Below are 25749 nucleotides of genomic sequence, written 5' to 3' on the forward strand. Positions count from 1 at the left end.
TAGGTGAGGAAAATATGTGTGCTCTTGCTGTTTTTTTAATTGCAGTATAGTTGATTTACAATATTGTGTTAGTTTCAGGTTTACAGCAAAGTGATTCAGTTATTTTTTCAGATTATATTCCATTATAGGTTATTACAAGAGATTGAATATAATTTCCTGTGCTGTACGGTACACTGTTTTAAAGTGATTTTCTTTAATAAATATTTGGACAGTTTCATACATTAGGGGCCATTTTTCTTTTCTTTTCTTTTTTCTATTTTTACTATTGAGTCTTTGATACCTTGTCACTTAATCTTTAAATGTTCCTTATATATTAGGGATATTAGCCATTTGTCTGTGATGTATATTGCAAACATTTTCTCCTCGTTTGTCAATGTCTTTTGACCTTGTTTATGATTTATTTTTACCCTGAAAATGTATTATTTTATGCCTTTGAATTTATAAGTTGTTTCTTTTGTGGTCTCTGGTTTTCAAGTCATTGTTAGGCTTTCCCTACACGAAGGTTGAAGAGGAAGTCATTCATGTTTTCCGCTAGTATTTGTACAGTTTCACTATTAACATTTAAATCTCTAATCCAGTTGGAGTTTATGTTTATGGAAAGTGTTAAGTATTCTTCCACTTTTATCATTTTCCAAATGGCTACCCAGTTGTTCTAGCCTCATTTTTTAAAAAAAGTCCATTTTTGCTCCAGTGGCTTCAGATGTCACCTTTGTCAATACACTGTTTCCAAAAGTGCGTGGGCCTATTTTAGGGCTTTCTATTCTACTTTTCAGGGAAAAGTATGCATCTTTTCTAGTAAAGTCTTGTTGGAGGTTCTATTATTGAGAAATAAACTGAGATAAATATGTGGAAGTATTATTTAATGTCATACAGAATTGAAAATCTAAAGCTTTGCAGCACACTTAAAATCCCCACTCTTACAACTGCTTAAAAGATTGTGAACTTGTCCAAAGGTGCATGAATCGAATTTTAATATACTATATGATTTATTAGGTAGATTCATCTGAATTCTCGGGCATGGTTATGGCAGTGCAAGAACTCTTTAACATGAATAAACTCACTACAAAGCATGACTCAGAAACATTTGAAAAGGTCTATAAAAGAAGTACAAGTAAAGAGAGTAAGACTGAACAGACAGGAAGGGGAGTTCAAGACAGCACCCTCCCAGGGGGGCAGGAAAGGCTCAGTCAAGAACACAGTGGTCGGGGGAGGGTGTAGCTCAGTGGTAGAGTGTATGCTTGGCACACATGAGGTGCTGGGTTCAATCCCCAGTACCTCCATAAAATAATAAATAGGTAAACAAGCAAACCTAATTACTTACCCCCAAAATAAATAAATAAATTTAAAAATTAAAAAAGAAAAAGAACATAGTGATCACTGACCTTGGGCAAAAGGGGGGAATGACTTTTCTAGAGACTGGAAGAAAAGGGGCCGAGGGAGCATGTAGGTAGCTGTTTTTGTTTACCTAGCATCCCTTCTTCTTGCTTTTGGTAGCAGTCTTGAATTTTTTTGTTTGGGGACCATTTCTGTTCTTTCTATGTGGTCCTGGTAGAAGAGCCAACTAGAAGAGCGAGAATATGACCTAAGGGGAGCCAATCAGATTCTATTTATCACAGGAGTAGAAACTTCAGAGGAGAAACACCAGAAGGGAAATGACTGGAAACGAGTTGTTCTGATGGCAGTGGCTTAAAGGAGACTGTCCTGAATTCCTCTGCTTTATGCCCTTCTCAAAACCATGTTCCGCTTGGCTTTCCTTAACCTCTGTGAGCCCTGCAATGTCTTTCCCTCTAATTTTGTATTGTTTGAGTTTGCCAGTCAAATTCGTTGTGCACAAATAAAGAACTGTACGAAATACAGAAGGTGTAGACACAGAAACATTTTCAGTTGAGGTGAGAAGTGGAAGTCTGTTTTCTCTGGCAGAGGCGAGTAGGGTAGATTGTTTGAACAATGTGTTACAGTTGTGGGAGGGAGATAATCACGGATAAGCATGTAGATCAAGTGTAAGGGAAAGGACTGCCAGTCAGTGCTGAGGGTCCAGCTGTTTGTAGAATATGAAAGTGCAGTGATTTCCTTCACTACGTAAGTGCAGGAAAGGAGAAAGGGCATCAAAGCTAGGAGCTAGCAGAGACCACATGTCAGAAACTTAAGGTGAGGAAATTAAAGGGTTGTCAAGAGAAACTGAAGGCTAATATCATGGGCTCTAGGCAGAACAGGCAAAGAAATAGGGCTAAGAGGGTGAAATGGGGATGAGGGGCACTGAGAGACTGAGACTGGGGTTAGTTGGTTACCGACTAGGGAATAAGGAGAGACCTGAAAGTTTAAGAGGCTGCATTATCGCAGACCAGATTTAGAAGTCAAACTGTCAGCTAATAAAGTCCCAGGTGTGGGTAATCCAGGGGCTTTGAGAATTGGGATGTAGATTAAAATTATTAAGGCACATTGAGGCCAGGGTCAGCCACATGGCCACTGAAGTCACCCATGATGATGTTAGATGAGACGTGCTTGGTAATTGGCTCACCTCAGTTTTGCCAACTAAATTCTAAAGTGGTTTTATTTATTTAAAAAAATTTTTAAATGAATGTAGGGGAATGGCTAGGAGGTTGGTAGATTGCAACTGAAAATGAAGTTCCCTTAAGAAACTAAGACTAGCTATAGTGTGACATAGTGCCTAATGATGTGTGTTCCTGGCTCTGTTTCTTCACTGGTTGTCTAACTCCAAGTAAGTTACTTACCCTCCCTGTGCCTCAGTCTCCTCAATTTAACATGGGGATAACGGCACTTACCTCACAGGGTCATTGCAAGAATTAAATAAATTAATATGTATAAGGTGTTTGGTAAATACTGAACACTTCATAAATGTTAGCTATTATTTTTAAAGGGGAGACATATAAATGAATTACAATACAATGTGAAATGAAACTTTATGATGAATATTTGTACAAACATAAAGAAAATAATTGAGGAGAGGCACTTAAAACTATCCTTCAGATAATCAGTAAAGTCTTCACTGAAAAGACAGTGGCAAAAACAAAAGAAAGTCTAAGGGTTTGATAAAACAAAGGGCATAGGGGATTGGCAAGATCTGTGTTTAATGCTCACGGTATGGTAGGCATCGTGCTGTTTTACAAATATCACATTTAATAGCACGTCCCTGCAACACACTTAACTTCCTTTTACTGAGGAGGAAAACTCACAGCAATTAAATACCTTGCCCATGGGCACATAGAAATGGAAAGAAATTGGCTCTTCATTTTAAAAAGTAATTTGGTCTGGCATAAGAGGGACTCTGCAGAGGGTACTTCAAAGGTGTGAGGTAGAATGGCTGATGACTGAGCGATCGTGGGGAGCTGGGAAAGTTGAGGATGGATTCGCAGGCAGGGATCAGATCATAAAGGATTTTTGCCTGTCATGTGAGAAGTTTGGACTTGAATAAGCGAACCCTACACAGTGAGCTGAAACCGAGCTTTCATTAAAAGCATGACGATGGCCAGATGGATGAGTCATTCTCCAGTAATTCTGGGCGCCTGCTACAGTAGGCGGAGATGCAGCAATGAAAAGGCGCAGCAGCAGAGAGCTTTTCCTCCACTCACATGGCCGGATGTTCAAAGGCTGGTTGTTCCACAGGTCCTCGTGGGCTCCTCTCTCTACAAGCGACGGGGGGCGTTGAGCTGTGGGGTCTAATCACGCGCCGTCACCTGGGCCCTTAGGCTGAAGTGCAACCGGGCGGCCCAGCCCTTCAGCGCCCCCTGGCGTCGGCGCGCTGCCTTCCTCCAGCTCCGCCGACCGCAGCCGGGCGCAGGCCTCCTAATTCGGGTCCGCAGCTGGCGGCCGCAGCTTCCTTCCGGCAGCGCCCCACGTCCGGTCACGTGAGGAACAGGTCACGTGCGCTCCGGTCACCTGAGGCTCGGTCACGTGCCAGGGCCGCACCGCCTGCGGCTCGGCTTCCGGAGACCTGCGGGGCTCAGCGGGGGCGGTCGTGCGGCCCCGGAGCTCACCAAGCTGCACGGCCGGGATGGTGAGGGCGGCGGGCGGCGGGCCGGGGCAGGGCTGGGCCCGGGCTGCCGCCTCCCCGAAGCTCAACCCCCCTTTTCGTCCTTCCCGCTGCAGATGAATGGGACCACCCCCGACCAGGAGCGGGCGCCGGCGTCCGAGCCCGTGTGGGAGCGGCCCTGGTCGGTGGAGGAGATCCGCAGGAGCAGCCAGAGCTGGTCGCTGGCGGCGGACGCGGGCGTGAGAGGCGGGCCCCAGAGACCAGAGGGGAGGGCGGGCCGCCTGGGAGGATGCGCGGCCTGCGAGCGGGAGGATCAAAGCCCCCATTCCCTGTCCACCCAGTCGGCCTTGCTGCCTCTCACCGACTTCGTAACACTTCCCTTCCCGCTTTTGACAGCTGCCTGGTGGCAGCCCACAGGCATCTGGGCGGAAGCAAGTCGTTTGGCCATAACCCTCTGAGTGCTCCTGCTCCGACTGCGGCCCGGACTCGGGGTTCTCTTCGTTGTTTGGGTTTTCTAGGCTTGCATCCAACTCCGTCCTGAGCGGGTCAGATCGGCTTCCTCCACACCGCAGGCTTCCTGTGGCACTGGTTAGGGGATTCCATGTTGGGACCTGGACTGAGCAGGGCGTTGGACAAACCAGTATATGGATATCTTTGAGACTCTACGCCCGGGCCCCTATAAGCTCAGAACTGTGATTGCAAAGTCCCATTTGAATAAGATTTTTGGATAAGAGTAGTGGTTTGTTATTTTGCTCTTCAGTTGTGATCGCTATAGAATGACAACCAAACGGGACTTTAAAATTCTTCCAGAAACGAGATAGGGAGTGTCCATTGATTCATTGCCATCTTTTGGATGAGCTTTCTTAATCATTTTCAACGTTGTTTGGTCTTAGTCCTGTCAAAAGCAGCATTCCATTTACATTCCAGCGCGCGCGCACACGAAAGAGAATAGGTTCTTTTCTGTTTTGACACGCAGAATAGATGCGTATAATACTGATACTTCTGTGTGCTTATTTTTTAAATAGCTACTACAGTTTCTACAGGAATTCTCACAGCAGACTATCTCTAGGACCCATGAAATCAAGAAACAAGTGGATGGACTAATTCGGGAAACTAAAGCCACAGATTGTCGTCTGCATAATGTCTTCAATGACTTCCTTATGCTGTCTAATACCCAGTTCATTGAGAACGTGAGTTGCTTAGTTACATCAGACTTTCATAAATAAGTAGTACTTTTAGGAGGCGCTAGAGTCATTGTGATACTAAGTGACCTATTACTAGGTTCTTTTACTATATTTTGGTGGAAGTAGTGGTTTTTGGTAATTGCTGCCCCTCCCCCACACTTCTTTAATTAGTGAAGGTTTTTTTTTGCAAGCCTTTGAAAAAAACCTAATGATAAAATTTCCCCATATTCCAGACTTTTGATCGATTTTCAGTTTCGAGAGGAGTCAATAGTTGTGCTAAATTGAGTGGCACTCAAACAAGCCTTGTTAGGGGCGTGCTCTGTAGGGAGAGCCATACACCCCGTCTTATCCTCTACGCACCAGCGTGTGGTGACAGTTATGATTATATCCAGTATGGTTTAAGTTACATTAAGGGCACAGTGTGTGTCTATTTGGGATATCTCACCTATCATTTTGTTACAGTGGCTGAACCTGTGTTACAGAATCAACTGTAAACAGATTACTGAGCTTTAACCCATGTGTGATTCTGTCTATATATTTACTGAGTTTCTAAGTGCTAGGTTCTAGGAATATACAGATAAATTTGACAGAGCCCCTTGCGTTTGAAGATCACACGCAATCTTTCATAAGAGTGTAATTCCAGAGTTGAAAGGAAGCAAGTGTGGCATGAGCCTGATGAGTGAAGCTGAGGATGGAGAGGAAGCTTAGTTGAGCTGATCTTTATTTCTCAGAGGGTGGCTCACTTTCTGAGTATCAGCATTAATTCATCTGTGAAAAGAGGATTATTAAAGTCGACTGTCTCCTGAGATTGTTAGATGCAAAGTAATAGAAGGGATTTTGAAAATTGCAGTATTATAAAAAGCCCGAGATTCAGGATTGTTGAGAGGAGACCAAATATTGTCATGCAGATATCTTATGCAGCACGTGTGTACATTTTCAATAGTTGAGGTTGAAATGCCACCTCTAGGCTTTTTGGGGAAGCTGTGTGTAAAATAAAGATCTTAATAAAGGTCTTAAATCTGTCTTTGCCAATGTATTTAAAGATATTCTAGTGAAATCTGTAGTCATTTTCTGGTCATCTACGCAGAACGTCCATGCTTGGGCCTGAGCATCTTTCCCACTGGAAAAGGCAGTTGGCAGGGCTCCCATCTCTGCTGATGAATGCAGCTCCAGCACTTTTTTTATCATGCTGAATTCTGGGTCCTTTTAAATATCCTTGTTGTTCTCATTCTGTACCTTTCTTGCTGGATCAGGAGCTTAACTCTTCTCTGCAGTCAGGATTGCAACCCTTGACTGGGCAGGGAATAAAATTGGGAGGCTTCTTTTGTACCTGAGGTGCCTGTACCACATTGATACTGGATTGGTACCCGATTGATACTTTGGGGGTGAGGAGCATCATAAACATCTTTTTCTGAATCATAGCCTTCAGGTTGTCTGTTTTCTCCAGCTCTTCTTTTCTGGCCAAGTTTTCTTAGATTCTGAGTTTTCCGTAATCTAGTTTCTGTGTGTGTGTGTGTGTGTGTGTGTGTGTGTGTGTGTGTGTGTGTAAAATCTTTATTTCTGTTCACTTCTTGGATTCCCTGCCTTCCATCCATCTCTCCATCTCCTTAGTCCTTATGCCTCTTCCCTTTCCATTCTGCGGCCAAATTCCCCTCTAGATAAGCCTATTGGCACTGCCAAGTTCAACTCTTTCCCAGAGAACTTCCCATAATGCCACCTGTTATGTGTTCTTTCCACTTATGGTAGAGCATGATGGTGTAAAGAACATGGCTACGGCTTAATAAAACACACACAAAAAATCTACATGCTGATAATATTGGGCTATGATTGGCTTCTCGTGTTTTTTCCAAACCCTGACATTGGTACTCATGTGTTAGAATTTTGGCTTGATTGATGGTGCCTTTTGGTTTCATGGTAGTTTATTGGAAAGATGTTTAAAGTTGAGTAGGTTTCTGGATTTTAGCAATTGACCTCAGAGGCAGCTCCCAGGTTGTGAACTGCATTACAAAGTTAGTGAAACTGAAGAGTAATCAGCACTTTCTAGGGCAAGAGAAATTAGTACCTTTAGTAAAGGCTCAAGGAGGAGAAACACTAATTAACGGTGGCCAGTGCATCAGTGTGTTATCAGAAGGGAATACAATTCTTAAAGCTTCATTAATCTGTTAATTTAGGAGTTTTTGTCCTGAAGCATTAAGTGACCTAGTTACTGATTTCTTTAGTAACACTTCCTAAAATTGTAATTTTATATTTATTGATGTCTCAAACTCGCCTGCTAAGTCAAGCCCCATGTTTTTGCTAAATGTTGTTATTCCTTGGGCCCAGCATGAGCCTGATATATCGGAACTCAGTGAATATTTGAATGAATGAGTGAGAGAACACGTAAGTGAAAGAGACCAGGGCTGTGTGTAATCTGTTAAGAAATCTCAGCCCCTGGTCCCCCTTTCTTCAGTTTCCCACCTTCACCTCTTACCTTGTCTCCCCAAGTGAGGAAAAGATGCTCTGAAGGGAAACACCACATATATTTAACAACTCTGGGAATTGTTACGTGATTTTAAAATGAGCAAACACCCATGAAGCTGTGAGTTCAGCCTGGTCAGGGCGAAGGAAGTTAGCACTGATTATTTGCTGTGTACTGAGTATTTGAGATGCCACCCTTAGAACCATGGGTTTCGTGTATCTGCTGGTTGGTTTCTTAGGTGTCCTGTTTGGCTTTTTGCAGGCTGTTGATTTTTTGGGAGGTAGTTTTTAATGACAGGTGGGAGAAGAAGTAGGCTGTTGGTGCTGTTCAGACCTCAGTGTTAAGTGTACTCTTTTAGATTAAATGGTCTCGCTGTTTAAAATCTAAAGTGACTTTAGTAGCTGCCATATTGAGAATTTTAAGATTTATTTACTTTTTTCCCTTGTCTTTGAATATTACTCCCCAAATTTCTGGTCTTTATAGAACTTTTTTTTTTTTTTAATATGGAAAAAGAAGAAGCATCTGAAATTTCAGATGCTCAAGGAGACCCTTTCAGCATTTTGACATGTGTATTTCAAGTCCATTTCCCATGCAGACGTTGGGCTTTAAGGTTTTTCCTTTCTTGTTAAAAAGGTAATGAACACTCATTGTAGGGGAGATTGACATATGTAAAAAGTATTAAAGTGAAAAAATTAAAACTACAAAAAATCAACTGTAATTCCACTACTCCAAATCAACCAACCACTGAACATTTTGGCATATTTCCTTCTAATCTTTTTTTAAATATAATTTTAATCTTTTCTATATGTATATATTTGCAGCCTGAATTTTTCTTAATGTTAACATATTATTTAATAAGCATTTTAACACATATAGGAGATTTTGTGAACTTTATATTGCTTTTATTTCATTATGTGACTGTATCTTCATTTATTTAACAGTGCCCTAGTATCAAATTTTTTAATGAAATATTTCATATGTCTAGAAAGGAACAGATACTAACCACAAATGCTAAAAATATACACCACCTTGCGTTAACAGATATTAATGTTTTGCCAACTTTGCTAAAAAGATACCAACTCCCATTTTTTTCTTTAATTCTAAATATTTTGAGTGCAGGCTGCTTTGTATCTCTGCCTTTTTACTGTTCTTACCTGGAGAGCATGTATATGTATCTGTGTGGGTTTATATAGGTGCATGTATGTGTAGTTTGCGGTAAGGATTTTTTCATTTGTTTTTTTTCTACATGGGTAACCTTTATTGTATAGTTCTTTTCCTCACTGACCTATGTGTATGAATGCACGTGTGTGTACATGTATGTCTTTGTGAATACAAAATCATACTTAAGTATCATTGTGGCTCTGTGTCTTGCCTCTGTCTTTAATTATATTTACCTGCTGTATACCAACAACACAGTCTTAAATACCAGAGATCTCAGATAGTCTTAGTAGGGCAAGTCCTCGTGACTTCTTTTTATTCGGAGTTGTCATGGTTAGCCTTGGCTTTTTACTCTCCTCTGTGAATTTCAGGATTATCTTGCTGAATGCCACAGAAAAGTCTACTAGCATTTTGATTGAAATTGCGTAGAATTACAAATTTGGCGTTTGCGGTTTTCCACTATAATTCTGATGCCATGAGCGTCTTATTGTTTGTATTTATGATTTTTTCTTGGAACTAAATTTTGAGAAGTGGAATTCTTGAGTTAGAAGATATGAACATTGAAAAATGACATTATCTAATCAGACTGGCAGATATTTTAAAAAGGTGGACAGCATCCACTGCTGGCGATGGTCTGGGAAGTGGGCACTTTCGTATGTTGTGGTGACCCTGTGACTTGTTCCACATTTGTGGCCAATACTCTGGAAGTAGTTATTAAGATTAAAAAACAGTTTTGTCCTTTGACTTGACAGTCCTATTTTTGGGAAGCCTATAGGAATAAAAGGTCCTGGGCCTAAGAATTTAGTATGTGTGCATATGCGTAGCATGGTCTGTTTACAACAGCAAAAACTGTAAACCTACATTATGTTCCCTAAGGGGGAGTTGTCAGATTAATTATGGTCAAATTCATACCATAAAATACCGTGCAGATACTCAAAAGATCAAGTCAAATCTATATGCATTGAACTAGAAGGTGGTTTATATGAATATCAAGTAGAAAAAGTGGGGCAGAGGAATGTGTATAGTGTGAGGTTGGAGGTAAGGATGGAACAATTTTTAAATACATCTCTTTTACATACATCTTTTTACTGACTTTTCAATTTTAATTGCGGTATGAATCACATCCCATAAAAATCACCCTTTTAGAGAGTGTACAAGTCAGTAGGTTTTAGTGTATTCACAACATTTTGTAACCATTGCTGGTATCTGATTCCAGAACATTTTCATCCCTGAACTATTTGTAACAAGACTGTTTCACTCTGGGAATTTAAACAGCAATAAATAGTTAAAAACGAAATCACGATGAGTTACAAGAGCGCTAGCTCTGTTTTGGGAAAATAGAGGCCACTTGCCCAACCTGTGTGGGTCAGTCATGTGCCAAATCATTGGTAGGCTTCGTCTGTTTTCATATAAATGGAATAATAGTGACTTTTGAACCATTTTAAGCAACAGGAGGACAACAACTTACTTTTACCATTTTCATTGTGCCAGATGTTAACGCTCTTGTTACCTGGTAGACGAGTTATACCATGCTCTCGGTAGCCTCATGTTTGAGTACCTGCATTATTGTTCTTTCAACATTCAATATTAGGTTAAACAGAAAGGTGTGAACACCAGTTTCTTATTGTTATTGTGACTGTGGTCAACAGGGAGATTGAAGTTCTTTTTATCATGTTTCCCAGTCATTTGTATCTTTTTTTTTTTTTTTTAATTTTTGGTGAGTTGACGACTGTTTCTTGCTTTTTGTCCTTGACCGATGGCCTTAGCGTTTGTTGAATAATCATTTCTTCCCTGTCCTTGTCTTTGTATTGTATATTGAATTTTTACATTATGATTGATTCCAAATGATGTTTTGACCTTTTAAAACTGAATTTGCTTCCATATATAGCGCGTCTATGATGAAGAAGTGGAGGAGCCGGTACTCAAGGCTGAGACAGAAAAACCAGAACAGGTACTTCCATTAAAACCACTCGTCTGCTGGGTTCCTTTCAGAGAAGAAAAGTGGTGGAGATTTGTCATGCGGCTGTTGGAGGGATGGTGGGCAGGGAGATGGATGCTGGGGGAAATGGGGAAGGTTGCTCCTGACAGCCAACAACTGAACTCTTTAGTTTGTTTCTGAAGTTTAGTGAATTAAGAAATGCATAGATTAAGTTCCTGAATTCTGGCTTAAGAACCAAGTTGAGGTGCTCAGAGATTGTCTGTAAAGGGCCAGGTAATCATTGTTTTGTTTGCTGGCCGCATTGGTGTCTGTCTCCTCATCCTCTTTTTTTCCCCTCCTCCTCCTCTTCTCCTTCCCCCTCCTCCTTTAAAAATGTAAAAACCTTTCTTACTTTGAGGGCTATTCAAGGAGAGGCCATGCTGGGCTGTAGTTTGTGAGTTCTTTCAAAACTGCCCTTCCCTATCTTTTTATGGCTGCGTTGATCCTTATTCCTGCCAGTTAAAAACAGCAGTAAGATGAGTGCTGGTCCACACACACTGAGTGCGTCCTGAGTGCCACAGGGTGTGTCAGTACAGAGGATGCCGAATGTGCAGGCAGTGTTTATTGACTCTAGTAAGACTGCAGGGAGCTGTGACTTGGAGACCTGGCTCTCAGGAGGCTACTATCTTGATTGGGGTGACAGGGCATAGCGTGTCAGAGCTGCCTGGCTGCTAACTGTTGGAAATTCAGACAAGGAAGAGCTCACTTGTGTGAGAGACCAGGGAAAAGCTTCAAGGATGAGATGTTAGCTGGGTGCGGAAGGGGGTCCAGATTTTAAGGCCATTTCAGTGGGAGAGAATGCCATGAGCTCCAGTTCAGAGTTGGGGGATGTATCTGGTGTTTTATGGACTGTGTTAGTGGAAGATACTGGAGATCTGGCAAGAAGAAGGAAAAGCAGGTGAAGGGCGGGTGCTAGAGGGCTGTATAAAGCAGGCTGAGCAGCTCCAACCTCTCCCCATGCTGTGGCTTCACGTGGTATAGATGCACACCCCTTCTTCCTGGGTTCACATCACAGGCCAAAGTGTAGGTGAGAGGTTCTCGACTTGCTAGCACTGGCAAATTGTACCTTTTTTCTCCTACTCAGGAAAGCATTGTGGAAAGTAAGTCTTTTATCAGAGTAACCTTGAGTCAGCTCTAATTTATTCAGAAAATACAAGTCACTGGAAAAAGTGGGTACTTTTCCAGTAACTATTACCTGAATGTTAGACTAAGAAAGGATATTAGAAACCAGCTACGGTTATGCCTATTTTTAGCCTTTTTATAAGTTTTTTTTATTTTTAATACTAGGAATTTGCTAACCACTTAAGTGAAATAGTATCTGGTTATACCAAGTCAGGGTTTAATTTTAAAGTGATAGCTGTTTAGTGAACTATTTTTAAAAATCTGCCCTGTATTTATTTCACAAGCATGTTTTCACACACTGAGTGCAATTTTAGCTACTTAACTCAGAACCAGGTACACTGGAATGCCAAAAACACATGGCTGAAACAAAAAAACTAAAGCAGAAAGACTTCCACACTTGAGGTAGAAGTGTGAACCACTCCTCAGGTTTTCCCTTTTGGCCCTCAAAATGATGCTATATGGTTTGGTTCTTTGTATAACTGGGTATCCACTTCTGGAATATTTGTGAGGTGGGGAAATGACACAATATTTTTTCAATATTTCTCACAACTGACAACAGTTGAGTGCATGAGGAGACTGTCATTGAGAGCTGCTGTGGTGTGAAATGGAGACGTGTGGAATTTGGTGATGTGTACAGAGTTTTGTCCTGGGCAGTGTGTTTTGGGAGGGCGGGGGACAGACATTGTTCTAGGGTGATGTGCGAGATAGATTACAGATGAAACTGACTCCTTGGTTTGAATCAGATTTATAAAGTAATTGTAATTGTCCAGTTATTTTATTAATTGTAATTGAAAAATGGCATCTCTGTCTGAGTATTAAGTCTTCAACTCCTAGAACTATCCAGAGGGCCACTAACCAAGGTTAGTAGGATACATTCACGGTATCCCGCTTAATTAAAAATGTTAATACTGCAGGGGTTGGGTATAGCTTAGTGGTAGAGTGCGTGTTTAGCATGCACAAGGTCCAGGGTTCAATCCCTGGTACCGCCATTGAAATAAATAAATCAATGAACCCAATTAAACCCCCCCAACAAATAAATAAAAATAATTTAAAAATTAAAAAATAAAAATTGTTAATGCTGTTAAAAAATGTTAATACACTCATGGTGAAGCTAAACGTCTAGGTCCTTCGTTCCCCTGGTAGCAGGGAGGTGAAGGGCCGTTTGACGTCTTGTGATGCGCGTTCATTGTGAAGACACTTTTACACACCCTGTCAAAGCTGAGCCATCACACCATAGTTGTGCTTTTGCTTTTGTAGATGATGAACCCGGTGCCCCGGAGCTCCAGGATCTTACGTAGTTCGATGTGCGTTCAATGCAGAGACGAAGTTGGGATTTAAAACTTACTCCAAAGTCTGTGTTGAGGCGTTCAGCAGAATCTGACTTTGAACATTTTTAATTGTTTAACATCTTAAATTGTTGAGACACTAAGATTTTTAATTAAGATATTTTTGAAGCAAGCTTTAGGGAACATCCCTAGTTTTTTATTAGGGTAGTATCAATACGTTGGAGGTCTTACTGAACAGCATTTTTTTGTAGGAGAAGACCCGGGAACAGAAAGAAGTAGATCTGATTCCTAAGGTCCAGGAGGCTGTGAACTATGGCTTACAAGTGCTGGACAGTGCATTTGAGCAACTAGATATAAAAGCAGGAAATTCAGACTCTGAAGAAGATGATGCTAATGAGCGGGTGGAATTGATCCTGGAGCCAAAGGTAAAGACACTCAACTGAAATATTTATTGTCACACCTGTTGTGTTTTGGGTACTTTACTTGGGCACAGAGTTGATAAGACACGGACTTCTAGGAAGTGAGCGTGTCACTTAGCCATCTCACCTTGACTCCATCAGAGAGACTTGCTGTACATGAGCATCAAGTGAGCACTTACTAGTTACTAGCATGCCAAGTCAGGGAGTGCAGAGATGCAGGGCATGGTTCCTGACCTCAAGATGCCTATTACAGCAGTGTCAGATGGTGGGGGAGAGGGGACATTTCCGAGAGTCACCATCACAAATGCTGTGAGAGCGAACTGACTTCCAACTGGGGAAATTAGAGTCAAGATGAGATTTGAGCTGAGTTTTGGAAGATGAGGAGGCTCATGAGAGGTAGATGTTGTTGGGAACCTGACATTCTGTAGCTTGCACTAAGAGAGACCGCAGAAGTGGTAAAAGACATGTGGGTTGGTCCCAGGTCGTGGCCATTATGAACAGAGCTGCCACAAACGTTCACAAGGAGATTAGCTTAGCAGGTGTTTGTTGCTTTACTGTGATGCTCTCTAAAATTGGCAAAGGAGGCAAATGGGGCAACGCAGAGTCGCTCAGTGGTAAACACAAGAGGTTGCTGTACTAAACTTGCAAGTCCTTGTGAATTGAGGCATGCCACAAAACCAGACTTCTAGGGCTTCACTTAGCTGCACTTTCCTCTTCCAGTTGGAGCTGACAGCGCTGCCGTGCCAAGCTGGGGCCAATCCTTTAGCACTGGTGCAGTTCCCAGCTTGCTTTTTCACTGAAGGGACTTAGAAGTCAGTCAGCAAACCCTGGGAAGTGTATTGCAGGGGCCACACTTGCTACTTCCAGGTCCCACACCACTTTCCCTGTGACAGGAGGCCGCGGGAATGCCGGCTGAGTCAGGGAGCAATTAGCCTGGTTAGCATTTTTCTTTCTTTGCACGAAATTGGTTGCTGTTGTATCTTTAACCTTTACATTATTAACCTTCCCAGACTTTCTGTTGTTTGTGGAGCATCAGAATTGTTCTTTCCTGCCCCCAGACTCTTTTCTGTGAGTGATATTAAGGCCAAAGGGCCATATCTCACCTTGGAGGTGGGAGGTTGCAGGTAGCCATACGGTGGGGCGCTTTCTTGACCCTAAATTTTGAATGTGTGTGATGGCCTGAAATGGAAGGCTCTCCAACATGTAATACCACGGCTCCTTCATTTCATTCTGTTATTTTATCATCCCATCTTATTTTACGAACTTCACTGCTCCGAATTCCACAGTGTGAACCTCTGGGGGACCATTTTTGTTAATATAATTAGGCTTCTTGAGAGATCCTGTATGACTCAGCTTTACTTTGTCATCTTTACCTAGGATTTGACTTTTTTTAATTGATGATTTTTGTTTTTAATCCTGCTGTTTCTTATTCTCCACTTTTATCATATAACCTTTTTAGGGTAGTCAGATGGAACAATGTCACATGGAATACCTAATTTTATTTTCAATCTGAATATTTAATTGCTTATCCCCTTTCATTATTTGCAGGATCTGTACATTGATCGTCCTTTACCTTACTTAATTGGGTCAAAGCTATTCATGGAGCAGGAAGATGTAGGCCTTGGAGAGCTTTCTAGTGAAGGTACTCTTTTGCACCAAATATTTTTGTTGCTTTTAACATTTAGAAATACTTTCAGACCTTAAAGTTATGGCTAGTACAAAGGATGCCCACATACCCTTTACCCACATTTACCATTTTGTTAACATTTCACATTTGTTTTTATCATTCTCTCTCTACATAATACATAATATTTTTTTCTGAACCTATTTGGGAGACATCACACAGAGGCCAGGCCCTCTTACTCCTGTATACAGTTGGCTCTCCAAATCCACGAGTTTTGCATCCGTGTATTCAACTAACCTGGATTGAAAATACTTGGGAATAAAAAATTCCAGCAAAAAAGCAAAACTTATATTTGCCATGCACAGGCAACTGTTTACATAGCATTTACATTGTATTTATAGCTATTTACACATCATTTGCATAGTATTAGGTATTTTAAGTAACCCGGAGATGATTTAAGGTTGTATACGAGAAGAACATGGGAGGTTGTGTGTGTAAGTTGTGTGCAGATACTATACCATTTTGGTATCTGTGCGTGTGTGTGTGTGTGTGTGTGTGTGTGTGTGTGTGTGGCGGGGGTTGTCCTGGAACCAGTTCTTCAAGGGGCAACTGTTTCTTTGTGTATTTTCTAAAAATAAGAACATTCTCTTAGAGTTACATATTCTGCATATTCATTTGAGCGTCTGTCATCTGGGTTGGACATGTGTATTAGGCTCTGATGTGAGGCTTTTAATATGAATATCCTGTTAATGAATTTTAAAAAACTGTCGAAGTGATTGAATCCTGTGAGACTTGGCAAGTATGTGCAAATCAAGTATACTTGACTTCAACTTTTTTCTGTGAAATAAAGTCACCAGTTGTCAGTTCTCTAACAAGAGCAACAATAAAAAGGTACTATTATCATAGTTAGGAAATTTCACCGGACATAATACTAGCTAATCTTCAGTCATATTGAGATTTTTCCAGCTGTTGCAATAATGTCCTTTACTGTGTCTCTTTTTCTCTGATCCAGAATCCAATCCAGGCTCACTCATGCATTTAGTTCTCAGATCTCCAGTCTTTTTAGTCTGAATAGCATTTCTCAGCCTTTCTTTGCTTTTCGCGACCTTGACATCTTCAAAGAGTACAGGCTAGTTTTTTTTCTTTGTAACCAGTATATTTTTGGTAACCCATTAGTGTCTTGTGGGGAGATACTTTGAGGCTATGTAAATGTTCCGTTCCTCACTGTAGTGAAGATATTTTTAATCCCAGTTGATGGATATATTTGCTTTTTATCAGAATCTCTTGATGTGGATGTGTGGGGCTTTGTGACCTTGAGAAGGAACGAAGGACGTTTTCTTATGACTAATGGCGATAACCTTTGTCTTTCTTCTAACCAGAAGGTTCAGTAGGCAGCGATCATGGTAGTATTGCGGACAGTGAAGAAGAGAACGAGGAAGAGGTAAGTGCTTTTTGATGAGTCCAGGTCATGGTGGGCAGGAAACTTGTGTGTATAGTGGGCTAAGTGGATAACTTACTTGTGAATAAGCAATTCATTTACATAAAACCTTTACTAGTGATGGAAGCCATATTCTGAAGTTTTTTCCTTGAGTTGGGGGTTCCTTTTTGTCTTGTGTACTGAACCAAGGAGAACTGCTTTAATCTCTTTTACCATCACCCTCCCTCCCACCTCCCTGCCATCTCTTATTGCCAATCTGTTTTGAGTGAGGCAGCTTGGATATTTGGGTGGAATTTCTACCCGAGATGTAGTCTTTGAGTAACTTCTGTCTTTGAATAATTGCGGGGAAAAGGTCTACATTTAAAACTTTTTTTTTTTAACTATAAAACCTTGTAGATCAGAAGAATGCTAAAAGCATCCACATACATTTTAGCTTTGTGCTGCCTCTGGCAGCTTCATACACACAGAACATAATCTGACCTCCTGCTCTGGGGTCACAGGGTCCGTGGGCCTTGATCACTGTTATGTCTAGAGTTGTTCCTTTAAACGAAATATTCGTTATTGCAAAGGGCAGAAACACTTTGAAGGATGGTCCCCGAGTGTCAGTTTTTAAAAGGAGAGTTTTGTACGTGTGCTCTTCTCTCCTCCTCCTGCCTCCATTCCCACTGTGCCCTCTCTCTAGCCCTGCTTCATCCCTGCAAACAAAACACCTCACAGGAGGAAATAAGCTTTTCTTAAATAACCTGGCCATAACTGATGGTCATTAGCAGAATCCTTTGCTTTTAGCCATTGAAGCATCTCTTTACCTAATTGCTTGTGTGAAATACTGCTGTTCCCTCCTTGGGCCTGTTGGTATAACTGTCCCACTTAGAGGACATAGAGAGCAGAGAGTCCCAAGCGTGAAATAACACAGACCAGCTTTTGATAATTTAGTCAATTAAATGTGCGACTCTTACTTTAAATTCAGAGGTTAGAGAAGATAGGGCCGATTGATATGAACAAATTGTTAGATGAATTTAAATGAATCACAAAAATTACCTGTTAACCAGAGCAGCCCTTGGTGATAATGCTAACTCCACCTTATCTGCACTGTGATACTTAGGTGACCAGTAGTCAGTACAGAGAAACTGGCGTTGACTGCCTCAGAGACTTAGACCCAAAAATCATTTCTATGCTTCCAAGTAAAGCCTCTGTTCACAATGAAACCTTTTTTCCCCCCCTTAAAGGAGTCAGATGAAGATTTTGCCAATCACAGTGACAATGATCAAAACCAGGTAAGGCTCATATGTTGAAGTGACTTGTAAATTTTAATTAAAGCACAGCATATACCCTAAATATATACTGAAATTACTTCTAAGTGACTTATGGAAAAGTAAGGATTTATTCATGTTTACCACTATTCATGTGTTTTCTTCAAGCATTTCATGTTTTTAGGCTAACTACCCCCTTGTATATTTTTCCTCAATTTCACTTTATATTTTATCTTCGTTTTTCTTAGACAACAAAGAAGTAAAAAACTGAATTGAGAAACAGAGCCTCTAAAATCAAGCCTAGTTACCCAAACTGAATTTTTCACATGAATCTACCTTCCTGTTTTAAAATTTGAGATAATATAGCAATAAGGTTAAGGAACACTCAAAAGATGGAAATTCTCTAATTCCACTGTCTTAGCACTGTTGTCTTAAGTTTTGTACACCCTTCTAAGGATACATTCTTTTCATAACATATGTAGTTTATTTTTGGCTATTTTATATTAACATATCACAAGTGTTTCATCATCATTTTAAATAGTCTTTGTAATTTGCTTTGTAAACATCTATTTTTTTTCAACATACCAATGTACAATACTATTGTAGTCTCTAAATGTATATGGAAATAATTTATTCAAATATTTTTATTTTTGAGATAATGCTGCGTTCAGTGTTTTCATACATAAAAATCCTTTGCTCCTGTGAACTCTTCTTAGGAATTAGGTGGTTCAGTTATTTGATTCTGCTGTCTGGTGGACTTCCCAGATTAACAGATCATGCATGATGATTTTCCCAGAATCTCATCAGCCCTGGGATTATAATTTTTGCTACCATTATATATGTACAATGGTATATTGAGATTATCCCAGTTTGCATTTCACTTTCCTAATTGGGAAATATTTTTTCACAAAAGTTTCCAGCTATCCAATGAAGGATTTAGCACTTCTTGGTTGGTACTTGCATTTTCCCAGTTGTGTTCGCAAATGTGGCTCATCTTTATCATTTTAATGATCGGTCCTTCTGTAGAATTTACTATCAAGATCCATAAATTCAGACAGCTTTTCAAGTAATACAATATGGTGATTAAAAGCATTGGCAGAACCATATGTTTATATCATTAAAGATTTATTTTGTGTGCCACCACTAACCTCAGCATTTTAAGGATTAAATTAGTTTTAAAAGTGCTTATAGCATAGTGCCAGGCACAGTTTATTGATTTAAATGTTAAACAATTTTAAAAAATTATACAATTTTTACATACCAGTGGCTGCCTTTGTAGAAATTAGAACTTAACTGATAAGACAAAGTCCAGTTCTCATCTCACTTTCCAGAGGTAACTGGTGTTAGCATCTGGGAGTATGTATTTCCACGTGTTTTCTCTGCTTCTACGATATGTCTGTGTTCATAGAAGTGACTTAGTATGTGTATCTGGGGTGGTCAGGATACCATTCTGGGTACATCATTCACTGTTTTGTCACTTGATCGGCCTTGAATGTCTCTCCAGTCTTTATGGCTTATTCCTTTTAACTATAAGTATTCTTATTAAGATAAGACTAGTTTATTCATCTCTCGAGTGGTGGCCGTTTTTAATATTTCAGTCTTTTTCTCTTGCCCTGAAAATAAATCTCATGTCTTGTTTGTCCTGGCGCATTTAGTGCGTGTCATAACTTTTGGTGCATTACTTGTTCCCATTTTGAGGGAGAAGTCTGAGGGCTCAGTGACAGTGTCTCCATTTCAGCTTGATAACCGTATCTAATAGTTTTAATCTGCTGGTTTGTACCCTTAGCACACTGCACAGCTGAGTGATGAAGAAGAGGATGATGACGGTTGTGACATTTTTGCTGACTCCGAGAAGGAGGAGGAAGACATTGAGGACATCGAAGGAAATTCCAGACCTGTAAGAAAGACTGTAGTTGCTATCGCTTGGCAAGGTTCTAGAAATGGTACCCGGGATGCATTCCTCTTACTGTCATTTATATTCGTAAACGTCTCATTTTGCATCATGTTTGTAGTTTCACTTAACACTTTTAGAAATAATGGTTGAACATCCCAAGTGGCCTTACAAGTACCACTGTCTTCTCCAAATGTTAAGATTTTACAGGTTAGAGCATTCAAAGTATATTCAGTTCCAGAGTTTTAAGACCCTAACACTCCTCCCCTGACCCCCGAGCACCTCATGGTAGTTTTCTTATCTAGATCTTTCAGTATTAAAGTGAAGTATAAAAAAAAATTAGGAAATAAAGAATGTCCCCCTTTGAAGGAACACTGAGTCATGTTTCTCAGCTGATCTGTGTAGGGGGCAGATGTTTAAATTTATTTAGTTAAGCCTTATTTTCTCATAAGTTCAATGTCTTTGCCATCATTTACATAATTTTGTTAGGTGTCCAAAAGTAAATGGTACTAGTTTGTTCCCAAAAAATGTTTCCAAAAAGTGATTCTTCTGGTCTTTTCCGCCTGTAGAAAAGAAGTAGACCTACGTCATTTGCTGATGAGCTGGCGGCTCGGATCAAAGGGGATGCCGGGAGCCGGGTGGAAGAGGAGCGAACAGGTGCGTCCACTGCCGCGAGATGAGCTGACAGGGCGGTAGGAGGGGCAGGACCCTCTGCTGGGCTTCACTGAGGGTGTGTGGCCTTGTTTAATTACTAAGGCACAAGAGGCTTCAGTTGTAGTTCTTACTCTTTTTTTGGTTTATAGACTCTTTGATAACTAAACATTGTGGATCCTCCCTGCCTCCCCACCCTGCCCCCAAGAAAAATGCACACATGCGCATCTCTAGATGCAGTTTCCAGGGGTTAGTGGATACCACAGAGAACCATGGGCCCCAGATTAAGTATCCTTGGCATAATATTGACTTACATTTTATTGTGACTAGATAAAAATGTACTGTACACTATATTTATTGATTTAACGGGGTGGAAAGATGCTGCAAAACTCCTACAGCAAGTATAGTCCTGGTGTGTGCGCAACCCCGGTGTGAAAGCTGTAGCTTCCTGCCTTAAAAAGGAGGCACTTTTGAGCATCTGCTCTGGGTAAGGCCCTGAGCGAGGTGTTCAGATGGAGCTGAGTTACAACATTGAAGGTCTCGCTCTTAGCTTAGGAGTTGTGAGGGTGGCAGACGTGTGTAAAGAATCAGCAGGTAAACACTAAGAGTAGAGTGAATATTGTTAAAGCTGTGACATATTCTTCAAGCCTTTTCCCCAGGGGAGGCCAAACCTCGGAAGACGCTGAAGGAGAAGAAGGAAAGGAAAAGCCCCTCAGGTGGTAGGCCTTCCCCCTGAATTCTGTTTTAGGAGGCGCTTGAGTTGGGGATGGCAGTATCTCTTACATTAAGTCATAAAAGCTCTTTCAGTGCTGACCAGTGAGCTCTGTCTCCATTCACTTTTTCAAGGCAATAAAGAGCATGCTTTGGGGGTGACAGTGTGGGGAAAAAAGGCTTTAAAGATTTGGGTTACTAGGTTTTATAGGGCTCATAGCTGTCTTTCTGGAACTGTCTAGAAACTACGAGTCTCTGGCGTTTGTTTTCGGTGAAGAATGTATCAGGCTCTTTTCACGCTGAACAGTGATGTCCGTTATATTCCCACTTGTGACTGCCAGTCTGCACGTCTTTCTTCAGTCTGTCTTTCCTTCCCCCAGATTCTTGGTGGGATGATTCTTGAATGGCAGTTGGACCATATACTTGCTTCAAAAGAAATTTAGATGAAGTGGGTTGCCTAAAGAATTTGTCGTGCTCTAGACATTTACAGACTTGAGGGTGGGAACTCAGGGCTGAATTTTAAAGGATTTTAGTGGATCGTTCAATGAGGTTTTGGCTGGAAGTCCTCCGATGACTGGCATTCAAATAGTCCTCGTTCTGTACAGTTAGATGAACTCTGTGCCAAATTTGGAGGTGTTGTAAAAGCCAGTCCCCAAAATTGGAGTTCCAGACCCGTCTTTGAGTCTCCGTGCAAAACATTGCTTTCTGTTTGCTAGGTGAGGAAGATAACCTCTTTGCACCCCCTAAGCTGACGGATGAAGACTTCTCGCCATTTGGTTCTAGAGGTGGCCTGTTCAGCGGAGGGAAGGGACTTTTTGATGATGAGGACGAGGAGGTGAGTCAGGGGGACTCAGCGAAGCCATCCATAGCTGTGTCGTGGGTCCACAGGGAAGAAATGCGCTTTGCCCCTTTAGTCAGGGCAGGATGGCTTCGTGGTTGGAAGTTGCTTTTGAACTGAGAATCACAAAGTGAGGAAATACTGTATCATGATACCCTTTGCTAAGTGGGGAGAGGATGTGCAAGTGTTAACAGTAAACAGTTCACTTGTTTAGGTGACTGTTTCTTACCTGATCTTTTGTCCTTTTCCATGTTTGTATTTAATTCCTGGACAGACCTAAATTATTTTAGCGTCTGATTTTTGCCATAGTCTTTACTTCGCAACTGATTTTCTGGCAGAGGAGTAAATAATGTGTGTCTTTAAATTTACAAGGCACTTTTCTTTAGAAATCCTTGATTGCAGCTGCATTGTACTCTGATGTTTTGAATCGTGTTGTCTCCTTTGTTACGAGCAGAGCGACCTCTTCACAGAAGCCCCCCGGGATCGGGATGCTCGAGCCCCTGTTAACGAAGGTGAGCGTGGATCGAGGCTGACTGTGCTGCTTCGCACACAGGTTTCCGGAGCTGTCTACTTCCCACCAGGAGGTGGAACCCCTGGCATTGTTCCCAGGTCCTATTTCCCTGTTAGGCAGGAAGCTGTCGTGTTTGCCTTGGTCAAGTTAAAAGCAGCTCATTTGCACTAAATTCACGTCTTACAAAAAGCAAGAAGTACCATCTGTAAACCCCTGTCACGGTGCTGTTTCTTAGAGAATTCACAAAAAGTCAGCCAGGGAAAGTGCTCCCACCCTATTGAGGATATTTTGATTTAATCAAGTTTAGTTCAAAGAAAGATTTCTGAAATTATGCATATAAACTGGAGATCAGTCATTCCCAGCCCAGTGTGCTTTAGAATAATCTGTGGCACAGAAGCAGTTTAAAAACTTAAAAATTTTGTTCCATTAGGTCTGTGATAGTTCTTGGGAATTGGATGAGTTATTTTAATTTATTTTATTTTTAATTTTATTAAAAAAAATTTGTTTTGGGGAAGGTAATTAGGTTTATTTAATTTTGGAGGAGGTACTGGGGATTGAACCCAGCACCTCGTGTATGCTAAGCATGCGCTCTATCACTTGAGCTATACCCTCCCCCTAGACGAGTAATTTTAAGCGACTCGGTCCCCAAGCCACAGGTTGTCAGATTTGAGACTTCTGATGATGCTGTCTGACCGAGCTGTCTTGAGCTTCCTGCTCTCCATCCACTTTTTAGCATTGGTGCCTCGTCTGGTTTCCTGCTTTCCTGTTGTCTTCATTTTTTCACTGATGTTTCTGATTTTTTGCTGGTTTCTTTTTTCTTTCTTTTTTTTTTTTTTAACGTGTTTGTTCTCATCAAACTGAACTGGGTGGAGTTAGAACGGTTAAGGAGTCCTGCTTGCTCGGCCCTTGCCTCCCCCATTTGTGCTTTACATCTTCCTTGGTCTCCCCAGCCAACCCCACTGCTACTGTCAGCCTCGAGTCAGCAGTCTTGCGGGGACTCAGCCTAGGTTGTTCTAGTACCAGGAAAAAAGTCATGACATCCACAGAGAAGACAAGACTAAGGAATTTTAAAATGCCTCTTTTATGAAAAATTTGTTTTTCAAAGTCTTCTATCAGCTATGTGTCGTGTTGCACATGTTCTAGGAAGGTGCCTTTAACAAAGCTGTTTTCTTTGTTGAAATGTTATCTCTTTTTCTCATTTTAGCACCGTCATCCTCCAAACCTGGAAAGAAAATCCCAGCAGGAGCCGTCTCTGTATTCTTAGGTATCAGAACTTAAGAGTTTGTTTTCAAAAACTATGTGAATGTCATTTTATCACTTGTGAAATTGTCATCTTCTGAGGGTGGGCTGGCTGGAGAGGGGAGGAGAAAGAGCTTCCCAGGGCATCGAACAGCTTGCAGGAGGAGCTCACTCACCTGTCTTAGCTCATATTCTCTTAGAAATCAGTGGCCTTGGGCTTTCTTGGGTTTGAGTGACCCCTGTGGGGACATTCTGTATCAGTAGAGGATGGAGGTGATTGGGTCATATTAAGGTGCTTTGTGAATGAACTGAGACTACAAGTTCCTGGCAGTGATTTTTTTTTTTCCTGCTGTAGAGTCAGGAAGCCCACCGACACTGGCTCACGGCTGGTTTGTCCTGTCCCTCTACCCACAGGGGACACTGATGTGTTTGGTGCTGCCTCTGTTCCATCACTGAAGGAGTCCCAGAAGCCCGAGCAGCCTGCTCCGGGGAAAAGCTCGCACCCGCCAGCGTCTGCCAGCCTCTTCGATGACGAAGACGATGATGATGACTTTTTTGCGGTCTCCCATAGCAAGCCTTCCAAGACAGGTACTGTTCCAGCCCCTGTCCCTCGGAATTTAGCCAGAAAAATGATGTTGAGCTAAAAAGGGTGTAAAATCCCTCTAGTTTCTTACCTCCTGCAGCACCAGAATCCCTCCTCCAGATTCCTGTCACAGAGTCGTCTCATCGCTGCTAAGACACTTATGGTGCCTTGGAGGTCTCTATTTTATGGGCCAATCTTTTCTGCTTTGGAAAATAATTACTAAGATTTTCTTCCCTATAATAGAGCGAGAAATCTGTTTGCCTCTAATGTCTGGTTGAGATTCTTGTTTTGTCCTTTTTGATTACAGAGGCAGTTTTTTTGTTTTTGTTTTAGATTTTTTTTGTTTGTTGCATTTTTTGCAGGGGAGGTAATTAGGTTTGTTTATTGTATTTATTTTTGATGGAGGTACAGGGGATCGAACCCAGGACCTCATGCATGCTAAACATGTGCTCTATCACTGGAGCTATACCCTCCCCCTGATTACAGAGGAAGTTTTAATCACACTGTCTTCCAGAGTCCTTAGTGAACTCCATGAGCAGAACGTCATGTGCTAGCTGTTTAGTTTCCAGCTTCTCCCTTCTGTGCCGAAAAGCTCCCGTGACCTTGACTTTCCCTTGTATGACAGGGTGGTCAGCCCCTTGGCCACCTTGGCACTCCTTCCTCTTCTCCCCTCACATTTCAGCCAGTTTGTTCATGAAGTCACTCCCCTAAACCAGTTGTTGTTCAATGGGCAGGTGACTCTCCCAGGACTCTTGTCAAATGCACATTCTGATTGAGCAGGTGTGAGGTGGGGCCTCGGACCCTACATTTCTAACAGGCTCCCTGGTGGGCAGAGATTGCTGGTCCCTGGGTCACGTTTGGAGGAGCAGAGGCTTGGGGTTGTGGGTGTTGTTCCAGAAAGGAAGGGTAGACCACTGAGGTGCACACAGCTTCCAGCAACCTGAGCAAAGGGCTCTTTCTCCTGAGTCAGAACTAGGTGGACGAGATGCCTCGAGAAGCAGGCTCTCTGGACTTGGCTCCTTTTCCAGCGGTAGGTATGGAAGTAAGGGTAGCAGTAGCAACGCGAGGGAAAGGACAGCCTGGTTATTTTCGAAAGAGTGCAAACGGCGCAAAATACGCCCACATAGAGGCCCCCAGAAATGACAGTGAATAAAGGGAGTGGTGCCCCGCGTGGCTTGGAAGGGCTGCCATTGGTGAGTATCGTTAACTGACTGGGGATCACAAGTGAATGCGTGCCGCTTTCCTCGGCGGCTGCTGCTCTCCCAAGACGTTCATGAGTCAGTGCCCTCATTTCAGTGACACACACCTCCTTCAGTGCAGTGGTGCTTGTGGTAGCGAAAGGTTGGAACCCGCCCGGATATTCATCAGCAGGGTAAATTATGGTCCTTCCATTCAGTGGAATTCTGTGAGGCTGTTA

At 41.7% G+C, this 25749-nt stretch overlaps 1 protein-coding gene across 14 annotated transcripts in view; it reads left to right on the forward strand.

Moving 5' to 3' along the window:
- The first annotated feature begins 3857 nt into the window (after positions 1-3857).
- WASHC2A (WASH complex subunit 2A) overlaps positions 3858-25749 on the forward strand; it is a 49595-nt gene continuing 27703 nt past the window's right edge. For 7 of the 14 annotated variants that reach the window (XM_032491699.1, XM_032491700.1, XM_032491692.1 and 4 more), the window contains exons 1-15: positions 3858-4015; positions 4108-4230; positions 5017-5181; positions 10680-10742; positions 13429-13602; positions 15145-15238; positions 16600-16661; positions 17885-17932; positions 19695-19805; positions 20369-20456; positions 21098-21169; positions 21878-21996; positions 22454-22511; positions 23715-23774; positions 24164-24337. In XM_032491699.1, the coding sequence (XP_032347590.1) occupies positions 4013-4015; positions 4108-4230; positions 5017-5181; positions 10680-10742; positions 13429-13602; positions 15145-15238; positions 16600-16661; positions 17885-17932; positions 19695-19805; positions 20369-20456; positions 21098-21169; positions 21878-21996; positions 22454-22511; positions 23715-23774; positions 24164-24337 (1414 nt within the window). In that variant the 5' untranslated portion in view covers positions 3858-4012. The remainder of the gene's footprint in view (positions 4016-4107; positions 4231-5016; positions 5182-10679; positions 10743-13428; positions 13603-15144; positions 15239-16599; positions 16662-17884; positions 17933-19694; positions 19806-20368; positions 20457-21097; positions 21170-21877; positions 21997-22453; positions 22512-23714; positions 23775-24163; positions 24338-25749) is intronic. The other 7 variants (XM_032491701.1, XM_032491697.1, XM_032491695.1 and 4 more) reach the window with 4 other exon arrangements.

Source organism: Camelus ferus, chromosome 11, assembly GCF_009834535.1.
Source record: "Camelus ferus isolate YT-003-E chromosome 11, BCGSAC_Cfer_1.0, whole genome shotgun sequence".
NCBI lineage: Eukaryota > Metazoa > Chordata > Mammalia > Artiodactyla > Camelidae > Camelus > Camelus ferus.